This window comes from Punica granatum, chromosome 3 (genome assembly GCF_007655135.1).
Source record: "Punica granatum isolate Tunisia-2019 chromosome 3, ASM765513v2, whole genome shotgun sequence".
Classification (NCBI taxonomy): Eukaryota; Viridiplantae; Streptophyta; class Magnoliopsida; order Myrtales; family Lythraceae; genus Punica; species Punica granatum.
The window spans coordinates 1,835,354-1,857,529 of NC_045129.1; the positions used below are offsets into that span (position 1 = coordinate 1,835,354).

General features: G+C 38.6%; 3 protein-coding genes across 3 annotated transcripts; 1 reads left to right on the forward strand and 2 right to left on the reverse strand.

Moving 5' to 3' along the window:
• Positions 1-1,573: 1,573 nt before the first annotated feature.
• Positions 1,574-6,369, reverse strand: LOC116199404 (receptor-like protein 1). Its single transcript, XM_031529741.1, is given in 7 exon segments — positions 1,574-2,429; positions 2,431-2,541; positions 2,543-2,668; positions 2,704-2,755; positions 2,848-2,975; positions 2,977-4,162; positions 4,870-6,369. Coding segments are annotated over 6 exon segments (1,245 nt in total). The 5' UTR covers positions 3,334-4,162; positions 4,870-6,369; the 3' UTR covers positions 1,574-1,958.
• On the forward strand, positions 6,228-13,107 carry LOC116199406 (calmodulin-binding receptor-like cytoplasmic kinase 3). The gene is made up of 10 exons (XM_031529743.1): positions 6,228-6,313; positions 9,638-9,739; positions 10,138-10,195; positions 10,452-10,629; positions 10,777-11,022; positions 11,394-11,683; positions 11,780-11,945; positions 12,035-12,124; positions 12,211-12,509; positions 12,635-13,107. Exons 1-10 carry the CDS (start codon positions 6,228-6,230, stop codon positions 12,842-12,844), a joined length of 1,725 nt encoding a protein of 574 aa, XP_031385603.1. The 3' UTR covers positions 12,845-13,107.
• Positions 13,108-13,335: 228 nt separating this feature from the next.
• LOC116199991 (putative chloride channel-like protein CLC-g) lies at positions 13,336-18,334 on the reverse strand. The gene is made up of 7 exons (XM_031530621.1): positions 17,858-18,334; positions 16,881-17,081; positions 16,298-16,475; positions 15,954-16,216; positions 15,308-15,577; positions 14,037-15,165; positions 13,336-13,868 (listed from the first exon to the last, which is right to left on the reverse strand). Exons 1-7 carry the CDS (start codon positions 18,010-18,012, stop codon positions 13,734-13,736), a joined length of 2,331 nt encoding a protein of 776 aa, XP_031386481.1. The 5' UTR covers positions 18,013-18,334; the 3' UTR covers positions 13,336-13,733.
• Positions 18,335-22,176: the final 3,842 nt, after the last annotated feature.

The following is a 22,176-nucleotide window of genomic DNA, read 5'->3' on the forward strand; positions in this document are numbered from 1 at the left end:
CGGAACTCCAGTAAAGGAAACTCGCGCGCTGTCTTGCCGCTTGCAGTCGACCAGCTGCTTAATTTATATAATAGATGCAGCAATTGAGAATGGAATGGAACTTCAATAGATAATAGTCAGCGCTCACTATTGTAGAGAAATTCATCTAATGTTATCCCAGGCAAAAGAACAGCGGCGTTTCAGAAGGGAACGTGCACTCCGACAGGACTCACGGGTATCCTGATGTTCTCAGTTGAAGATATGTTTCAAATAGCAATCATCCCGACTTGGTTTGGCAGGTACCTGCAGAAAACACAACCTAGTCGATAGTACAAGACAAAGGGCCATAAGACAAAGAGCCATAACAAAAAGTAAGTTTCATCTAGTGTTACTTCACATACATTTTCCGACTCTGCCTGTTGGTATAAAAGTGACAAATCAGGACAGGAAATTCAGGGCAGGCAGTTCGATGCAGGGGAAAAACAATAAATGCAGGTCTTTAGAAGAAGAACTTTTTTCCTAGGGAAGGAGTTCGACAACAGCATGCAAAAATTTCTTAAGCCCGTTATCGGCAGTTCTTTCTTCTTCTTTTTATACATATAAGCGTTGTTCTATTCATTACTCAAATATACATCAGTCATTACAACTCAAGGGGCTTAACACTTTGTCCACTCACTGACTTAAACCCAGCTTACAAGCAAAATCTAGAATCGGCTACCTTGCATTGCACATTAGGAAGGACAAGCAGCCTTTCCTTTACAGATTGAATGACCAGATCACTTACAGGAACAACAAATTATACATAATGAGTCCAAATCATCTTTAAAAAAATAGTCTCTAGCTTCCGACCCTTCAGAATAAGTAACCATGCAGTCTCTGTTGTCCAGTCCACATTCTGTTTGCTGATGCCTAACCTGCTGAGTATACTAATCCAAATCCCGCTGGTAACAGTACATGTGAAGAATAGATGATCCCTGCTCTCCTTATTGTTGCAGTCGTGGCCAGCCAAATTAGCCGACAGACAAAGGTTACTCAAGGTACATTGCCTGCAAACCAGATGGCTTTGTTCCAATTCACCTTGACACCTCTAGGCCGTAGTGATTCCCATGCACTAGAGGCATGGCCAGTTCCTATATTGTGTATAAGAAGCGTCTTCACTGACGATGGTTGTTAAGCACCCTTCTTCTGTTTTCATTTCCCTGCACGGAAGAAATTATCGGAGTGATATGACGACGGTTTGGCCCATTGGCCCGTTTTTCGGCGATACTGATAACTATTACTCCATTTTCCAGTTATCGAACTGCTCACACAGGCTGAGATGCCCCCAGGGCAGCCATCCCTCTATCATCATTCATGGCTACCAATGCACTGCTTTTGGAAAATGTCTAGGATGGTTTCCACGGCCCCAGTTGGATTTTCCTCCTCCCTCTAATCATTTACACCACCAGAACTGAATATTTGAAATTTACTTTACTTTCTCGATTTCATTTTTCATGGAGTTCATTTAACTTCTCTCGTAAAATATTTATACGTTATATTAGACAGTCTAAAAGAGAAGACGGAAAGGTATGATTAGGATCATCGGGAAGGAATCGCATAATGCAGTACACTGTCATAAGAAAGAAACATGAATTACACACAGAGAAAGACATTTTAGAGGACATAAGAGTACGGGGAATTCCTCTTATTCAGTACATGGAAAAAAAGCCTATCAATAAAAGTACGGGATGACAGGATCTACCTACAGATGAAATTAAAGAAGAGAGTCCTGTACTAAGATGAAATCAAAGAATAGGGTCCTGTAGTAAGAGTCGAGGTACAAGAAGAAGACAGTGACGAAGAATGCCACGGCATATGATCCTGCAAAGCTCCAGATGAAGGTGATCATAAAAGAGTCCTCTTGATGCTCTGAGGGTGGCAGAGTTGGTGATCCCTTCAAACCGCTGCAACTCCCCAACGGCAGTCCACATAAGAAGCAGTTACCTTCGTAACTCACTCTTACGAAAGTCGCAAATTGATTTTTCTGCTCCGGTGTCATGCTGGACAAGTTGTTGCGGGCCACACTGAATGACGATAGGAACTGCAGTTTTTATCAATTGAGGAGGTATCTTGCAACTTAAGCTGTTGTGCGAGAAGTCCAGGCACTCTATTTGGTATAAATTAGAGAAAGAAACCGGAATTTCTCCAACCAGAAGATTGTATGAGACGTTCAGGGAATGAATATTACTCAAATTGCAGAGTTGGAAGGGAATGGAGCCGGACAAGTTATTACAAGAGAGATCCAGCCCGGACATATGATACCAAATGTGACCTTTATATGATTCCAACCTATGCTTTGATGTGAAGTGCACTTCTGGAGGAACACCCACCTCTTGAAGAACTGTTAAATGAACTTTAATTGGTGTTTTTTCACCATAAAACTTGTGACAGTGCGTAGCTAGAGAAGAATGTCGTAAATGTCCCCTCAGGAATCCGTGAATTCCCAAATGCCAATTTACTAAAGCATGAAGGAATTCTTCCAGAAAGATGATTGTGAGAGAGATCATTTATGCTTATACTGTTATGCCTGGCACAGCTCCTGTGGTATTAGCCCTTCAAAACTATTTCCTGCAAGCAAGAGAGCCCTCAAGTTTGAAAGAAAACCAAGTCCAAGAAGGAATACCACCTGACAACTTGTTGTTCCGAACATTCAGCGTCACTATCCATGACTCATCATATAGAAACTGTGGCAATGCTCCCGTGAGGTTGTTTCTTTCCAAATGCAAATGTTCTGGTGCTGAAGCATTGACACAGGAAGCTATGTTGGGACCAAATTCATTACCGGAGAGGTCCAAAAGCTGAAGTTTCGGCTTGGAAAAACTCGATGGCTAGGACAACTTGAAGGAATTATTACTTGCCAGTATAAGGTAATCCAGTCCTTGGAAATTTCCAACCCAATCTGGTATAGATCCTGACAAGGAGTTATTGCTCACGTCCAGAAAAGTTAAAAAAGGGTGAGCTATTGAGCAACCACGGTGACATCTCCCCAGAAAATTGATTGTTACTCAAGTACAGATACATCAATCGTGACAAGTTTGCTGCCATTTGTAAAACCTGGCCTCTCAAACTATTGTTTGACAACTGCAAGTATGACAGTGATTGACAACGCATTAGTTGCTCCGGTAGCTCTCCTACAAATCTGTTACTAAACACGTCTAGGATCTGCAACTGTCCTGTCTGACACATTGAAGAAGGGATTCCACCTTGCAAGGAATTTCCGGGCACATTCAGAGACATCGAATATGGAAAGATGAAGCCAATATAAGACGGGGGGTCTCCTTCCAAAGAATTGGAGGACAGATCGTCCGCCTTCATTTTTGTATATTGATGAAAGTGGAATTCAAGCCGAGCCTACCAGAGATAGTGTTACCCCTAAGATTGATGGCTTTTAGCTTTTTGTTGTTGTGCAGTATCCAACTTGGGAACTCTCCCTCCAATCCACAATTGCTGAGTTTTAAGTACTACCAAGTCATGTTGCTGCAGTAGAAAACTGGGAGCAGTACCATTCGGCTTGCTGAAATTGCGGTTTGATAAGCCGAAGCGGATTAACTGAAGTGACCGGGCATATGGAGGATTCTTTGTTTCAATCCTCGATTCATGGTAGTCGTTCATGAGGTCAAACACTCTGAGCTTAGAGTTGTTAGCCAATGAGGCAAGTGAAATTGAGCCTCCGAAAGCATTGCCGGAAAGAGATAAATTTAAGCAACTTGAGGCTGGAGAAGAGTGACGGTGGAATGGCGCCACCAAAATAGTTACGAGAAAGGTCGGGCATATAGAAAGACGGAGATCATGTTGAAAAGGCACCGTGGAATGCTGCCCACGAATTCATTTTGAACTGATATCTAACTCCTCAAGACCCGTCAATCTACACAGGCCTTTTGAATTGCAGCTAGTTAAATTAATGGAAGCCACAATTAATTATAGTAATTAATAAATTAACCGTTTACATATGCCATGACTACCCCAAATGCTGCCCAAGTTAAAAGAAATTATTTCTCGGAGTACTTGCCTTCGAATATTGAGTTGTTCAGATGATTCCATTGAATTGACAGGTGCTTAAGAGATGTCATACGCCCAATGACCGAGAACTCACCCTCGTTGATCATTCTATTATCCGAAATGTCTAGTGTCTCCAGCTTCAAACCTGTCACACACACATATGTATATATTTCATATATGTGTTTGAACAGAAAGTTTTATTAGTTTGTAAAATTAGAAATATATGGTAAACTTTTTGATTGACTAGCAAGGTGCCTTCAAGAATATTCAGCTTCTCCAGTCTACTTTAGCTTAAGAATATCCCCTTCAGAGAAGGTAGGCCATCCAAGTCTGGAACTTGTTTCAACCAATTGCCTTCTAAAAGTAATGATTGTAGGTTCTTCAATCTCAAGGTGTTCGTAAAACCTGCAGGTATGTATATATGTATATATGTATAGCATTGTGAGCTGTTAAGTGGATAAATAGGAGGACTTATCATAATCTTTTAATTTGTCCTGTTTTATTAACCTAGCTTCTACTATTATATATACTTCTGTGGTTATACCTAATTATATTCAAGATGTCAAGCTTACTGGGGATATATGCTAACTTTCTAAATCTACATAATATACAAGATTTAGTTTTGATTGTGTGCAAATATACAAGAGATGTTGTAGATCACCTCAATTCGATATATGATACCAAATTAATCAATCACCTAAGCACGCATGAATGTGGAGATAAATGATAAGTGAACGGAATTGAACATAATTGTGTATATATATACACATTTGTATTTTATGAATTTAATTTGGCAATAAAAAGAATAAAATAATCACTAGAGAGAGAATAGAAAAGAGCTCTAAACAGGACCAGCAAGAACATTATTCCAGCTCAAGTCGAGTACTTGTAGTTCCTCAACAGGAAGGAACACGGAAGCATCAAGAGACCACGGCCATATGAGCCCATAGTCTTTAACACTGAGTCGGAGCCCGGCCACCCACGTAGTATTGATGATGTTGCGCTCAACTCCCTCCCATCGGCAGCAGTCTTCCTGATCGGATCGCCGTGTGGGAAGAGCGGCACATTTTGGGAAGTTGAGGGCGGCTTTGAGGTTAAGCAGCCCAACCCTTTTATCATCCATTCGCCCTAACACCCTAATTCCGCTCATCTCACAATCTAATAATAGTAACATCATCAATATCGCCCCTATAGTCCTCCACACCCAATCTCACCAATCCCTCCCACAAAATAGATACACACTTATGATGAATATATGATACATCATATATGCAGACTTGTAGTACGTATATATAGTGCCGCGACATGCATTCAGACGCAAGTGCCCTAATCAATATAAATGCACGGATAGTTCGAGGTCAACAATTATTCACCTACACAGAAAGTCTTTAGGAAATGACAAATAGTTTATTATTAAGAGTAAAATGTAATTTGCCCTTAACCTTTGGGACTAGTTGTACTATGCCCCCAGCCTCTAAAAAGTTACACGATGCCCCCTGATCTATTTAAAAATAGGCATGTTGCACCCTCAATTGAATTTCCGATGACTTTTTCCGGCCAAACTAAGTCGCATGCATCTCATGTGACTTGTTTAAAGGGCATAATAGTCCACTTACAATGATTAATTAATTAGAAAAAGAAGATAATGGCACCACCATCACCACTGCCAATCTTCCATATCAGCACCTCCGTCTCCTCCACCACTGCCCATCTTCCACAGCCGTCTCCTCACTTAGATTGGACTCTCCGAGGGTCCTGCAAACTCAAATGACGGCATACAAAGCTATTTCTTCTATTCCTCTTTATCCGCCAATTTACTGATGTGAAAAATCTTTACATCTTCAAATCTCCTCGAAGCTCTCCTCTTTCCTAAGCTTTGATTTAGAAATCTTATACTCCAAGAGGCCATGGTTACTCTTTCAGAAGCAAGGGAAGGGACAGGATCCCAATTAACTTTTATCTCCACCTTTATAGCAACAAGAATGAAACAGCTACTTTATTTGCTGGTGAAAACATAATTTAGCAAATACAAGCAATGAACCCAGCTTTGACTGGAGCAACAGATCATCCACAACAGCAATGCAAAGTGGGAAAAATGCCATTCACAAATCAGAACAAAGATTCATGAAGCAGAAAAGAGGCATGGGATGCACATTTGCATCTTTATTCTAACTTAGCAAATACTTATACTGCTATCCGAAGCCCATGAAATGGAAAAACTATCAGAAGAAGAAGAAGATAAGAAGAGAGACAAGGGTGTTGCCGAGGGAGGTGCAGGAGGATCAGATGAGGCAGGGTGAGAGAGGTCGGGACTGAGTGGGGAGGTGGCGGAGGTGCCATATCTTCTCTTTTCTTTTTTTCTTTCTTTTTTTTATATATAAAAAAAAATCATTGGACATGATCTCTTTCACCCTTTAAAAGAGTCACACGATATACATGTGATTTACTTTGGTCGGAAAAGTGGCGGAAAATTAGATTGAGGGCGCACTATGCCTATTTTTAAATAAATCAGGGAGTTTCATGCAATTTTTTAAAGGTCGAGGACACAGTGCAACCATCCCCAAAGGTTGGGGCAAATTACATTTTATTCTATTATTAATTTGAAAGTTCTCAATGGGCCCAACTTATATGGTTGAGTTTAGGGGAGTTGCTGGGTGGAATTGTCTTTGGTCGATGTTTCAAGACAAGCATTGTATTCGTATTCGTGGGGACTAGTACGTTCAATCTAATTAAACATTGACGTTGTTGGTGCCAATGGAGATTTCTAAATTAAGTATTGCCGAACGAGAATTGTTCGCCGGCCGAACGTGAAATTGTTTCTTTCTTTTTTGGAATTACTAATATCTATACTAATATTAATTTATACTAACTTGATGTCTTCCAGCAGTTACCGTTTGCATAATTTTACCACATTGTCCTCAGTATCTTTTATTATATTGGCTAAAAGGAAAACCTTATAATAAATACAGGGTTAACATGGTAAAACTACTCAAATTTTACACTCTTCTTTTTCTATCATATTCCCTGATTAATAGGTCTCCCACATTTCCCTTCAACTTCCCATCCATCTCTCTCTGCCGATACTTTCTCCCCCTGGAGTCATATGTTTTTCTTTTTCTTTATTTTTTTTTAAATTTTACTCATATTTCTTAATTTTGCCTAAAAAAGCTTACTCTTGCAATATCTATTTACGAAATTTTTATTTAATGTCAATTAAAACTTAATATTCCAAAACATGTAGCCAGGATGCGGGTTGATCATGTCAAGAGGCACGAATGAAAATTTTATAATATTCACGGCGTAGTACGCACGGGTAAAACTCTAGTCCAAATTACTTCATGAAGTATGTACATATAGTACATGTGCATATATACATATACCTAAATATGTACATCTATAAATATAAAAAAAAAAGTGTAGCGTAGTAGCGTACGACCCCGCTTGTTGACCATCTCTTGTTGATCTATAAGTCGCAGGTTCGATACCTAGTGGGACTACCCGTGCCTTTTACTAGTTATTTAATATTTCTCTTTCATTATATTAGACCTTGTGCCTCATTTTTAATAAAAAAAAAATCCATTTGTGTATAAGGTCACGTATAATGTTGGGTGTGGCTCGAATTCTCAACCCCAATACTTGAAGACTCAACAAGCATACGAGTAATAGGAAATATCTAGACTGTGAATAGTCAAGTGCAATACTGTAGTTAGAACAAGTTGAAGACGATATAGTAGACTATGATAGCTCGGGGCAGTAGAATTTCAGAGAGATCTAGCATAATCAGGATCAAACTTAGCTAGTTTTTATTTTTTTACCCAGTTTATTTCTTTCATGTATAAAATTTATATCACTAATTCACTTCCCTTCGTATAAGATTACGTAAAGGGGTGAGAGTATTCTCTGAAATAGTCTTAAGAGAACATTGTAATCAGAGTTAGGGAAATACTTTGTCCTCCACATATTTATCGATCAAAATAAAAGAACTAGCAAAGCCTCCTTTGCCCTTGAGTGCACTACTGGAAAACTCCTAACCCGAACCACGTACACAAGTGTGCAAGCTTCTCTTTCCTCTTGTTGATTTAATCTTTTATGTTGAGTTTTTCGAGAATTTGACCTCTATAGATCCCAACATATAAATGATAGCTTCATATTAGAAATGTACTCACCTGTAAATCCTTTGTAAATGTCACACTTTGTTACAAAAATTAACAATTGTTATAATTGAGTGCAAAAAGTTTTAAACTATATTATACAAATCATTAATTTAGAGCTAACGGCATCAGTAAGTTGATGATGTGGTTCATTCGTAACGGTTGACGTGACATTTTAAAATAAAATAAAATAAAATAAAAATGGATTTAAAATTTTTTTAAAAAAAGATAAAATAAAACAATAATATTATATTTAAAAATAATTAATTTAATTAATTTAAAAAATTCAAAATAAAAACTAAAATGAGATAAAGAGAAAGATAAACACACAAAAAAATAATAATTATAATAAAATTAAAATTAAAAAATATTTTCAAATAAATAAAGATTTCAACTTTAAAAATTATTAAATGTTACTTTATTTTTTTAAAAGAGCTTATGGTCCTAAAAGGCGGTGGGGGCATCACCTCAGTCGAAAAGGCAAAAAATATTACCGAGACCAACTCGCTTAGCCACGGTGGGATCTTTAGCCGAGATCCCTACTAAGAGATCGTTGCTAAGAAATGTTACCGACACCAACTCGCTTATGCGATCTATTTCCTTCCTTATTGCTGGAGAGCGATGCAGGTGTTTAATATAAGCCAGCTTCACGATTTCTCTCTCTCTCTCCGTCATGTTTAGTATTATTTACAGCTTTGCTGATGCAAATCTAAAAAGACATTATTTATCATGTTTAGTTGGGTTGGCATTGTCGTGCTGTTTTTCTATTTTGGTGTCAACATTTTCAAGGACGTACGTCGACAATTTTTCGAGAGTTCACACTGACAAAAACCTTCGAAGTCATACATGCTTATTTTTGGTCCTATATATCGATAGCAAGTCAAACAAGCAAATCTTAGGAAAATTAGGAGCCATCGTTTCTTTTCGGGAAAGACAGAAAAAATGAGCAGGGAGCTATCTAAAATTTCCAAATACTTTAATAATGATGATCTGAAATTAAATAGTGAAACTTACATAAATAAATAATTATATATAATCATGTAATTAGTGAAATTCTTTCAACGTAAATTTAGTAATTAAAACTTCATCTTTAATTCATCTACGTATAAATATCTTCTTAGTTATCACTTTTTATCACGGGTAACTGAAAGAAAATCTTTTATAAAACATCCTCAAACGGTCAAACTTATTCAGAAAAGGAAAATCATCCAAACATGTGGACTTAATTAAGGAAAAAATAAATTTAGGACCAAGGTGAACGTTAATATATCTTCGGTTACATGAACATTCATCTATTTTTAATAAATTGTAAAATAAATAAAACTAATTTTTTACCCAAAAAAAAGTAAATGGTTGTGGATAGTAATGATAGTTAGTATAATAGTGAATTTCGATCGACTTTTTTTTTTTTGGGTAAGAATTTTCATAAAAGAAAATAGAGCATCCTTATATTTGACGAATTGACCAAAATGCCACTTGTTTGGATCAAGAAGGACTAGCGGGAAGGAAGGAAGGAAGGCAGGCAGGCTCAACGGTCAACGATGCTCTGCTGGGGGAAAAGTCAAACACAGGTGAGCTCGGAGGGGGAGGGTGGTTGACGGAATGAAACTCTGCGTTGGCCGGCGATGTTTCCAAGTTTTCAACTTTCGTCTTTCCCTTTCTTCTTGCTTGCTCCTCTTCTTCTGCCCCCATCGCAGAAACCCTCCTTGCTCTTTCCGCGGAGGTTCCGGACAGGACCGGACCCGACCGAACCGGACAGTCTTCGGTTTGGATTTTCCACATTTTCTTGTTCAAAGTCTTCTTGGAGCTTCCTGCTTATTGCTGCTCAGCTGTCCTCGATTAAGAACGCATGAGGCACTCTGTTGTATTGTTCAAATTGGCTTGATTGGCGCTCACTGTAGCAGGAATCAAATATCTTTTGATTTCTCCAAAGTGGGTTTTGATTCTTTTCCTGCTCGGTGCATCTCAGGTATCATCTGGAAACCGCTGATTCGTCTAAAACAGGTTTAAAGGCTGCAACTTTTGAGGTATATTTGAAGGAGAATCTCGAGAAAACAGAGATTTTCATTAGTAATGGTGATGTGGGGTATTTAGTATTGAGTGCATCCGTTGTGCTTGGCCCGGTAACTGGATTGTCCGGTATCTGCCGATACAGTTTAGTCGTCGAAAATAGGGTTTTCGTCTCGTTCTCTCTTGAGAATTATGTCAATTGCTTTGGTGACTCTGCTGCTTTCCATGATATTCTTGGGAATCTCCGCTTCTGGGTTTGTGCTGGACTCGAAGGACTGCGCGGATGATCGGATTGGCTATTCAGTTCATTCGGGTCAAGAACTGTTCTTCATCAACGGGGATTTAGTGGATAAGAGCTTGTTCTGCAATGCCCTTCAGTCCTACTACATAAACCATTGCTCTGTGGAGGAATTTCCAGGGTTTAGCCACTGTTGGCTGGACCTCTCACAAGGCATGGCGAATTTGATATTCTAATCTCTTGGGGTGTTTCATTTTGGCTCTCTCTGTCTTCGGATTGTTTAAATTTTTTTTAAAAAAAATTTCTATGGTGGATATTAACTTTACATTATTGATGATCTTCATTTGTTTGTTTCGGTAGTTAACTCGCATCCATATAGAGGGAAGAAGCTTTTGGTGGATGGGGGCGTCAGAAGAGAACTCGCAGAACAACGGAACACTGAAGGGGAAAAAGGGAGGACTGCTTACAATCACAAGTTAACCACTGTAAAAATTGGCATGGCTGGAACTGGAATTTTTGCTCTGTGTTGCATTTCACTCTGTTCTTGTTTCTTTAAGAAAAGGAAACCAGCTGGTCACACTGTCCTCTCCAAGGATGTTTATTCAAGTAAGTCATCAAATATTTACAGTAAGGCTGTTTAAAAGTTTTATTAAATCTATGCTGATTTCCCTCATCGAGAATAATGGAGAAAATCGGATATGTTGCTGCATCAATTGTACATGTCGTACATTTTGGAGCGATTCTCGTATCAATTTTCTCAGATTCGGATATAAGAATGGATTCTACTGGAAGAAGTTTAGGTAAAAACAGTTTTCAGAACCGCCTCAGTCGTATTTGGTATGGAGCATATTCCATTTCATGGACTGGTTTTCCTTTTGTGCGGAATATTGGAAATGAAAGGGAGGTCTATTTGCGCGATTAATTTCTGCATAAGGAATGATTTCTTACTTTCCATAGATGTTGATGTTCTATCGTAGCAGCAGATTCAGTCTCTTCCTTTGGAGCGAATTCCTCCTTCGAAAGGGTCCCACCAAGTCCTCTTCGGGCCATAGCGAGTCCACGCCAGACATCCAACAGCCCAAGATTCTCAATGTCTCCAAGTCCAAGACTCACAGGATTGGGATCGATACACCTCAACTTCAATCAGGTCGCTAAGGCCACTCAAAATTTCTCACCTGCAATGAAAATCGGGAAAGGAGGATTTGGGATTGTCTACAAAGGACATCTTGACGACGGGCGAGTAGTTGCCATAAAGAGAGCAAAGAGGGTGAGTGGCACTTCAATCAATATTGTACACGGTTACTAGTATAGTAGAAATTTATATTGAATGTTCTGTTTATCATAATATGTGTGGAATTTTCAGGACCATTTCAAGGATCAGAAGAATGAATTCAGTAGGGAGGTGGAGCTCCTTGCAAAAATCGATCATCAGAATCTGGTGAAGCTGCTCGGGTTCATCGATAAAGGAGATGAACGTCTTATCATCACGGAGTATGTGCCAAATGGTACTCTGAGGGTACATTTGGATGGTAAGACTCGTAGAACTATGGCATTTTTTCTCTTTTCAAACTTCTCTGAATCTTTTTATGAAAAGAGACTTATAAATTGGTCCATTTAGGTCGACGCGGACGAATTCTCGATTTTAATCAGCGGCTTGGAATTGCTATTGATGTTGCTCACGGATTGACCTATCTACACATGTACTCAGGTGAAGAACCAACTTTGCCATTAACAGTGGTTATGCAAATTGTATTAAAAACTTTAGATGTATGATCTCTGTTAATCTCCTAACAGAGAAGCAAATCATCCATCGAGATGTGAAATCGTCCAACATTCTTCTGACGAACACCATGAGGGCCAAGGTTGCTGATTTCGGGTTCGCAAGGCTCGGGGCCGAGGACTCTGAGCAGAGTCACGTAAATACAGTTGTGAAAGGGACGGTTGGTTACTTGGATCCAGAATATATGAAGAGCCACCAACTCACTGCCAAGAGTGACGTGTACTCCTTTGGGATTTTACTTCTTGAGATTCTCACCAGCCGTCGCCCTGTGGAACTGAAGAGACCCATAGATGAGCGTGTCACACTTATCTGGGTATATATGTTATTTGCCAGGCATCACATTTGATTTGCGTAATTTAGAGTAATTTAGACAAGCAAATTCTCGAACTTAGCCAAGAAACTAACCATTCGTCCATTTGTTTCTACCATTTGTTGCAGGTCTTCAAGAAGCTTGAGGAAGGAAACGTACTTGACCTTGTGGACCCTAAAATGGAAGAAGCAGTCGATGGGGAGATACTCATGAGATTCTTTGAGTTGGCGATTCAGTGTGCAGCACCTGTGCGGGCTGATCGGCCAGACATGAAATTAGTGGGAGAGCAGCTATGGGGTATAAGAGCAGAGTATCACAGGAGATCGAGGAGAGGTTAACAAGTATAGAACCTGGATCGATGAATGTAGAATTCAATAGTCGTCCTCGGATTTCTGAGTAAATGAGATTGGATTTCTGAGTAAATGAGAAATAGGTTTACCATCTTACGACTCCTTGTACATAGCATAATGTACGATGTTATATTTCAACTCACAGGTTGATGTAATGTTTATTTGTTGTAAAACTGTTACTTGACGAGATTGAAACAGGTTATATTTCTGTTGTATGTACTTCGTCAACCGGTCTGTTTGTGACGGTAATATTTCTCTGAGTCTCGATGTTTTCTTGCTATGTTTTTTTTGCAACAAGACATTGCTCAATTTGGCTTCTTTTTTTTTTTCCAGAAATGTAAGAAACCAAATTATCCGTCGCACAAGTGACAGACGGTTCTAAAGGGATCAATGCACAACAACAAACTGAAACTTTAACCTTTCTGTTATTACCAGACGAAAAAATAGCCCAACCGACGGGTCTGAAATTGCAAAATCCCTTGATGCAAAAGGATGGCAAGGTAAGCCCTTTATTATAAGAATTGATCCAAAACGAGCTCATTTACAAAATGTCTACAAGGTTACAATAGGTACAAACCTACTGAATGAAAAATAACCTGACTTTTAAAGGATCAAATAAATAAACTCGCACGAAGGAACCGGCTTGACAACCGGTATATCGTGGGATCGCTGTAGGACTGATATATGGGCAGCAATATCCACCATTTTCCCAGAGCACTTATCTTTCCCTCAACAAAAAAGTTCAGTTTTATAAACAGTTCTCATTTGATTCGGCAAGTGTACAAGTGTAAACAGTTCTGCAGACTCAAAGTACTGAACTTTTAGTACTGTTTGTCTGCCCTTCATGGAAATGCCCTGAAAATATGAACAGCGTACACTAGAAAAACTTCAATATGCGGGGGAACTGGAATCTCAATCGCTTCCACCGGCTTCTTATGAGGGAAGGGTGCAAGCCTAATATGTGCTCTGGCATGAAATCATGCCTTGTCAATATGCCGACCACTGGTGATCTCTGCAGTAAAATAGACAGACATTATTACATGTCACCGAACTTGAAAGAGCATTTTTCTATTTAATTGATTAACCTTGCGAGAGTAAACTGTCGCTTTCTATCGATATATTAGCAGCAAGACCTCTTGGAAAAGTGTTTCTTTCATCAAGCCAACGAAGAAAAGCTTACCCCGAAGACCTTAGGAATCACGAGAAGGTGCCTTAGACCAACTTCCCGGAAAAGTATGAGAGCCTTTGCGAGGGACATTGTCTCCACAACTGTATAAGGCGAAGCATTCGTGAACGGATGCAAATCCACATACATCTCCAACTCCTCTTCGCTGAATTCAATATCATCGATACTATCACCATGCCCCGAACCCCGCTTTGCAAAATCATCGGCTGAAAAGTGCTGAAGCACATCGATCTCACTGTACTCTGGAGTTGGCGAGAAAATCCTACCCTTGAGGAGCTCAATGAGGTGGGCCCGGAGGATCAGGCCGAACAGGACTGGGGACACCGAAATTGGAGGTTCATCGATCACAGGGAATGCATTGTGCTTTGTGGTCTTGAGCACGTGCACAATATTCCCAACCTTCTCAATTCCATTGAATAGCTGGAGCGGACCTGTCACCACATCCCCAACAGTGAGTTGCCTCATGTACGGCTCAGCATGGTTCTCAAGGTAGGGGAACCCCTTTGCCTTCATTATGATGTCATAAATATTCCCGTTAAAGGCATCTGCAACTGTCTTCGAGATGAGAAGAACCACCATCATGAGGGGGAGCAAGAGTAGGTTATTGGTCAACTCCAAGAGGATGACACATAGAGAAACAGTCATCCTCATCGATCCACCGAGCAAGGAGGCTGCACCGAGCACCGCAAAAAGCCCATGGTTGAGGTTTGAGCGGGATCCAATCAGCATTCCCACGATGCGTCCATAGGACGCACCCATTACAATAACAGGGACGAAGAGGCCTGCAGGGACCACGACCCCGTAGCTCACGATGCTGAGGACGAAGCAGGTGAGGAAGAAGATGATCATCGAGGTGAACTGGAACTCGGAATCAGTGCCCTTGCTGAAGAGGTTCTTGATCGCATCATCATTAGTATTGAATATGAGACTCGCAAGGTCATTGTACTCTCCATTGGGGCATTGAAACTTCTTGTAGTTACCTGATCGGCCAATGGTGGGGCATGCTTCCCCTGCAATGGCGGGGCAGGCTTTGCACGATGCAAGCCATGGGAGCCCGAACAGGAGACATGATGTGAAGATGGAAATCCAACTGGCAAGCAAGATCTTACAGACCTTTCCTTTCCTAAAATTAGGAGATTGAGATGAGAATTTTCAAATGAGCATGGTTACTTAGAGAGTTAAAATTGATCCATCTAAAAGCTTAAGCTGCTAGATAAAATAGAAAATAGTACGAAAGTTTCAAGTCAAAATTTGTGAGTCCATACTCATTAATGAGGCTGTAGACTCGGAGAACCTTAGCCAAGAGAAAGTTATAAACGGCCCCCAACAATCCCCCGACAACGCCAAGGACAAGCACGGGGGGCACATCCGAGAGGTGATATGCAACATTTGTCGAAGTGACATCGTACATTATTAAACCTCCTTTACCAAATAGTCCGCATTTTCCACTAAGACAGACATCAATAAGTGCCCGAAGTATGATTGCCACTACGGCTGTGGTAAAGAAAGCTCTCCAGAGAAGTGCACTTCTCCACCTGAAGACCAACAAAATTAAGGCTGGGTAAGTTGTAGATGCCACATCTTCCCAATAATAGAGCAGCATCTTCGAATATAGGATGACCTGATATAAGATCCCAGTAGAAATGGACTATTTGAGTAGAAACTCATATAGGAAGTAATTTACAATAACCTTGCAGGTTTGGTCAATTCATTAAAGAAGTTTGAGGCATGGCGACATGTCTCAAGATCAATGTGTGGCCAACCACATAGGCTTCAGTATGTAATGAGACTTAAACTTTACCCTAATCCATGGGATTGTAGGCTCATCGTATCATTTGCTCCAGAAGAGTCCCTTAAAACTAACAAGTATCAGTGAAAAGATCAGAAATAATAGGCCGTAAGATAGCATACCAAGATGCCATCTCTTCAAGGGCAAACAACAAACCACCAACTGGGGCACGAAAAGAGGCAGCAATTCCTGCAGCTGACCCACAAGTTATAAGATCTCTACGGTCTCTGTCGTTCTTGAAATAGCGCAACCATCTCCAAGTTAGGTGGTATTTTTTTGACCCGCCCTGGCTCAACTGGAAAGCAATACACGCCCCAGTGTGAACCATGGGCCCTGCCTTTCCAATGAAAAGAGAGGATGCAACTGCTGAAATGCTCCCGAATATCTGTCCATTGTATCAATATCGTATCATTCTTCTGATCAGGAGAAAGGGCAAGGAACCAAAGAGGACAAGAGAAACCTTTACCTTCACAAACAAAGTTCGTAACGAAAAAATCCCCGGTGCATCCACACCGTTCAGGTAAGCCTTGACTTCTGGTATACCCGAGCCAGCAGCAGTGGGGGATATAAAGGATGTGATTACAGCTGGGAATAAGGTGAGAACAAAATTGGAAACAGAAAAAACTAGAAAAGCCATCCCATACCTGCATAATACGAGCAGATTGAGTCACCAGAATGTCCCTACAATAGTAAAACTCCACCGAAGTAGACCTAACTATTGGTCGAAAACTTATGGTACATTTGTACTAAATGGGGCGTACTTCCATCAGATACAAATTTCTGACTGCCTAAGTTATGTTGCCGACATCAAATAGTCCAAAAGTAAGGACCACTCTGAACTTTTTGTTATAGCATTCCCCAATAACTCTCCAGGGTAGGTCACAGTACAGTTGCACCAGCTTTTACTTCCTTTGTAGAACAAATTTGAATGGAGAAAAACTTTGTGAAGCCTCGTCAGCAGCTCGAGAAAGTCGCAACTTCCTAGTATACTGATCTAAAATAATCATAGAAAAGTAAAGATTAATGCCACATTTCACGCTTTTCATTACCTTCCAGTCAACATCATATTAGAAGTGACGACAAACTTAATGCCTGCAATGTTCTCCACCGCAAGGTTGTTGAAGAACCCGACAAGACTGACAAGTGAGCCGATTAAGAGGCATAGCAACCACTTCATGAATATGTACTGGAAAATCTGGACTCTTCCTCTTGCTCTCCAATCTTGCTTGAAAAAATCATTCTCTGCAATCCTGCACCATGACCCAAGAACTTTCCGTCAACGACTACCCAAAAACACTGTGATCAGCTGCTGGAAGCAACTATAGTGGAAATTATGACAAATCATCTCTCATACAAGGCTCACATCTTCCATGCAATTTCTGAGCAATATGTCAATGACCACTCTAGATTTGGAAAGAAAATTAAGAATCAAAGAATTAATATTGATGAAAAGACAGCATCACCAGACCGCCCAGTCTAATAATAGTAAGAAAGCCATCAACAGCAGAAGTTGAGATCAATCACCAACTTCCATATTAATTGAAGAGTCAAAACATTTTCCTAATTCACATGGTATCACAACAAGAAGATTGCGTGTGAGAAAATGTCACATACTGAGAATTGACAGAAATGCCCAACGTCCTTGTATATGCGGAATTGACAGACTGCGGATTGGCAATCTATCAACATCCCAATCAAACAATTTCACCCAAAAAAAAAATCCCAATCAAACCAGATTTTCCAGGAGAAATGAAGGACTAATTGAACAAAAATCAAATCTCAAGAAAAAATAAGAGAACTTCAGCTCAAGTAGCAACTGAAAGTCATCAACATAAAAAGGGCCAGGACAATCCCCAACTCCCATCCAATTGCAGACGAAACAGAACAGTGATTCACAATCCATCAATAGCCCAGCTGCTCGTCTTCAAACGAGGACAGGAAGAAGAACTAAGCGTAGAAGGTGAGAGAGCTTTGGGAGGGAGGGAGGGAGGGAGGGAGGGAGAAAGGATGAGAGCACGGGACTCACTCATAGTCAAGGCTCTCAATGGGGCACAACTTGGCGCCAACAATGGCCACCTGGGAGGTGGAGTTAATGACGGATCTCTGGGAATTGAGCAGAGGTTGAGTGAGGGACTCCGGGTCCCCTCCTCCATCGGACTCGGCAGCTTCAGCAGCAGGCATGGCTGCTCTCCCTTTAATTACAGCAACTGCTCTCTTCCCTTTTCTGGGCTATTGAGTTTGCTTCCGCTTCTATGGCAAAAACATCTGCTTTGAGCTCCCTCTCTCCCTCTCTAAGCCAGTTGGGATTGGGATTCGGAATAGCACGGACAAGGAAAGAAAGAGGAGGGAACATATGAAAGGGGAGGTGTCAAAAGGCAAGAACTTGGCAAGAAAGACAGCAGGGAAGGACTGCTTCCTTCTTTGTCGTCGGGCGGTGCATCGAATTGGAAACCGACAGAGAGAGAGAGAGAGAGAGAGAGAGAGAGAGAGATCGGGTTCGGGCGGGTGAGGTGAACATTTTTCAGATGGAGCCGCGCGACATGTCCATTTTTCCTCTTCTTCTTTTTTTTTTCTTTTTTGGGGTAAAATATATAATATTTCCTTTTCCAACTTTCCAAGTGATTATTACTTCAAAAAAATTATTATTACGAAACGTGAGATAAAAATCAAAGAGAATGTAGTATTGATACATATTTTTCGTTTGGTAATCAAAATGTTACAGGTTTCAAGTTTAATACTTATTAAAAACTACTCGTATTCATTTATCAATTATTGAAATTTATATATTTCATTGTATTAGACTTATAAGTCTCCCTATATAACCGAAACGTGAGATAATGAAGTCCATTCATATCATATGAGGGCGGATTTTTTCTTTAAAAAGTTGAAAAAAAAAAATAGAATGGCTAAGGTTTTAGTCCACAAAAAATGGGAAAATTGTCCTTTTTATCGGAAAAATAAATACTTTAAGAAGATGGGTAGATTTTGATTTGATTCTTCGGGGAGTGGAATTGAACGTTGGCTCTTCAGAAACCAGCTTTTATTTTCTGTTTTGCTGGTCATAGTTTGACCCTTAGTTAGGAGGAGAGGACTCAAATTTTGCCCCGTTTGATTTCACAGTTAAAATTATAAAAATTTTAACTTTAACTCAACATATTACACAATAAAAATACACATTTCTCAAGTCAAAAATATTAACTTTAATTTTAACTCAACACACTACACAATCATTTGTCATTTTCCACAATTAAAATCAAAATTACTTTAACTCTGAAACCAAACGCATCATTTTGTTTTAGTTCCGATTTTGACTGGCATTAAATACTTTTATTTTTATTATTTATTATTATTATTATTATTTTCGATTATAAAAGACTAATGAACTTATAAATACTTCATCAAATATAATAATCATAAAAACTAAAAGTTCATAATTTCATATTGAGGCTGGGTGTTTTCCGCTAAAACTCATTATTTTATTGATATTATCATTTTATTACTATATAAATTTGTCTTTAGCAGCTGGTCCGTTGTGAATTAAATAAATGATTTGGAAAAAATTAGTAATTGGGGGTGTTTTACTTTTTAAGGAGTTGATCTTTCTTTAATCTTGATTAATCGGAGTTCATCGGGTTATCGATACTGATATAGTGGACATGACTTTAGGGGGGAGGGAGGAATGGAACATAACCCAAAGGAAAACTCATTACTCGGTTGGATCTTGCCATGTGTAACCACGTGAAAAGGCCCTCATCCGCCATATTATTTTTCGTAGAGGTTCATGTCTTCCACATCTTAAAAATATGACAAATCCCAAAATTACAAAATATAAAAATACTATTTGTGGTCCATCTTCTTATTCTTATCCGAACACACAGGACGGGACGATAAACCCAGTGCATGAACAAATTAATTCTTAAACGATGCTTGCTCGAGGAAATTTGATTAAAGAGAATCAATAATATTAAATTCCATTGATGGGCATCGATCGTTTTCATTTGATGATAAATATAGGTGGTGTTTCTTTAATCATAAAACGGGGTAAAAACTCCCTAGAGTTTCTTCAGTGATTGACTTGTTATTTCAATTAATTAATCGGCTTTGATCGCTAATTTCGTCTCTAAATAACCTTCCTTTGAGAAAATTTGTGCATGATATATAAATGGATATGTTTTGTGGAAAGCTCTTGAGAAATCGTCGATGATGATAAATCATGTAATAAAGGGTAAAAAGTGTAGCATGTACAATAATAGAGAATATATAGATAATGTGGGCACTCTTTTTCCTTAATTATAACTTGAAAACAATGTTTGTTAATGTTAATGGGCATTTCAAGGCATCATTATTTTTGTCTAATGTCTAGTCTAGGTGTGTCGTTCCATCCACAAAGCAAGACCAACATATGTACTTTTGGATACATGTGTATATTTACCGAATCAGGAACATCTTAACCGCAACTAAATCCCAAAATGATCGATTGCTAGTCCAACCAGGCCAAAGAAGCAAAAAGAGAAAGCTGAATCGAATTGTCGCACAATTCGAGATCGGTATATATCCTATATCGATTGAATTCAAATTATTAAAAATCTTAATATCGAGATTGAACAACTGAAAGCCAAATGAAACGAATCGCTAAATCTTAACACTATTAATGTCATAAATTATGGTATTATTATTACAATTTGTGGGATCGAGGGCAAGGAGGGAACATAAAATTATATTCTCGTTTTCACTCTTATCTCCTTCGGCCAAACAAAAAACAAGAAAAGTTTGTTGAATTTCGGATGAGGAACCGTTGACAACTTATAATAAAATGTTGAAAAATACCCAGAAATTATAAAATTAAATATCTGCTGCTGCCAGCTATTGGTTATATGTCTTTCTCTTTGGTAATTATTAAGCGCACGCATTGTATTTGGCAATGGTAGTTCCCTCCTCGAAATCCATCATGTATGGTTATTACGAAAAACGGGCGCGAAATACGCACCGGGTAAAGTCGGTCCCATTAAAATTACCTTGTGAGAATTAAGGTATGTTCAATATCCCAAAATTGCTCAACGATATCAGGGGCAAGTTGAGAATGACGGGGCGGACTTAAAAAAGTCTGGGTACACCGAGCAAACTGAATCAGGTTCCTTAACTTGATTGAAAGAATGACAAATTAAAACATACATGATAATCATGTATAAATTATATCTGCTATAATTACTTATAACCATTTGTGATTAGATTTTTCTACTTAATTCACTAGGCCTTTTTTTATAATTAAATAAGAGCATTTTTACTGTGCAACCAGCGAATGACCAAATGTCATCACTCTCCAATAACGTGCATTAAAGCAAAAATACTAAGTGGGGCCAAGAACAAGACTTTGACAGAGGCAGAAGAATGGCAAGTGTTTGATTATGCTTGTGGGGGACTTGATTAGAATTCGTCTGATTGTGAGGACTTGATTGAAAGCTGGAAACTTCGTAATGAATGTCCACGTTGCATGCATAGTGAAAGCCACACACATTGGTTGCTTCTGTGATTAGGCAAGATTTTTTTTCCTTCATTTTTCATTCTTCCTTTTTTCTATATAAATAAAAATTAGTTATGGTGATAAGTATAGTATTACTCTTTAAATGTACAGTACTTTTATTCAAATGCACAGTATTTTCACTATAAATGGTCACTTTATATTGGAAATATTATAGCGGTTGGCACCTAAAAATAATCACCACGATTATTTTATTTTTGGCCGTCAGATCTTTATATTTAAAATCCTAACCATACAAGTGTCTACTATTTTTTTACTTTAAAATTCACTCCTGATATTTTGACTATTTATAATTTCGACCACATATCTTACATATGTATTTACATAAGTATTTTAGCCTATCATATAGTTCAAATATTAAAATAAGAAAATAAATTTTTTTCTATAATGGCTCATGCTCAAAAATAAAATCGATTCATCCAATTAATATTAAAGTCTAGTTACAAATTCCTTTTAATTGTAAATTTATATTAACAAATATAGTGTAATTAGTAGTGTCTAAATTATATTATGCATGACTAATACTTGCATAAATTTACAATATAAAGATTTACTTTGGATCTATGTTTATAATAATACTACTTTGTTGAGATTGACAATACATCGTATTAGTAAAATATAAGGAAAAAATCTAATTTTCCAAACAAAAATGTTCAATAAATTAATTATTAAACTAAAACAAGAACAAAAAAGTTGTAATCATATAATGCATCCTTTTTTATTTATAAATTGTTTAATAAAATAAAATCAGTAATTGCAAAGTTCTTTTTATTTTTTATAAACCTAGAATGAAATTTAAAATCTAG

What these genes read in the sequence shown, in the direction of transcription:
- LOC116199406 (XM_031529743.1), top strand. Translation starts at nt 6,228, where the DNA reads ATGGAAAAACTATCAGAAGAAGAAGAAGATAAGAAGAGAGACAAGGGT. An exon ending in GGGGGAAAAGTCAAACACAG is followed by an intron (nt 9,740 to 10,137) that starts GTGAGCTCGGAG and finishes GGTGCATCTCAG; the next exon opens with GTATCATCTGGAAACCGCTG. An exon ending in TCTGAGGGTACATTTGGATG is followed by an intron (nt 11,946 to 12,034) that starts GTAAGACTCGTA and finishes TGGTCCATTTAG; the next exon opens with GTCGACGCGGACGAATTCTC.
- LOC116199991 (XM_031530621.1), bottom strand. Translation starts at nt 18,012, where the DNA reads ATGCCTGCTGCTGAAGCTGCCGAGTCCGATGGAGGAGGGGACCCGGAG. An exon ending in TACGAACTTTGTTTGTGAAG is followed by an intron (nt 16,217 to 16,297) that starts GTAAAGGTTTCT and finishes TACAATGGACAG; the next exon opens with ATATTCGGGAGCATTTCAGC. An exon ending in CTTGAAGAGATGGCATCTTG is followed by an intron (nt 15,578 to 15,953) that starts GTATGCTATCTT and finishes GTTGGTCTTCAG; the next exon opens with GTGGAGAAGTGCACTTCTCT.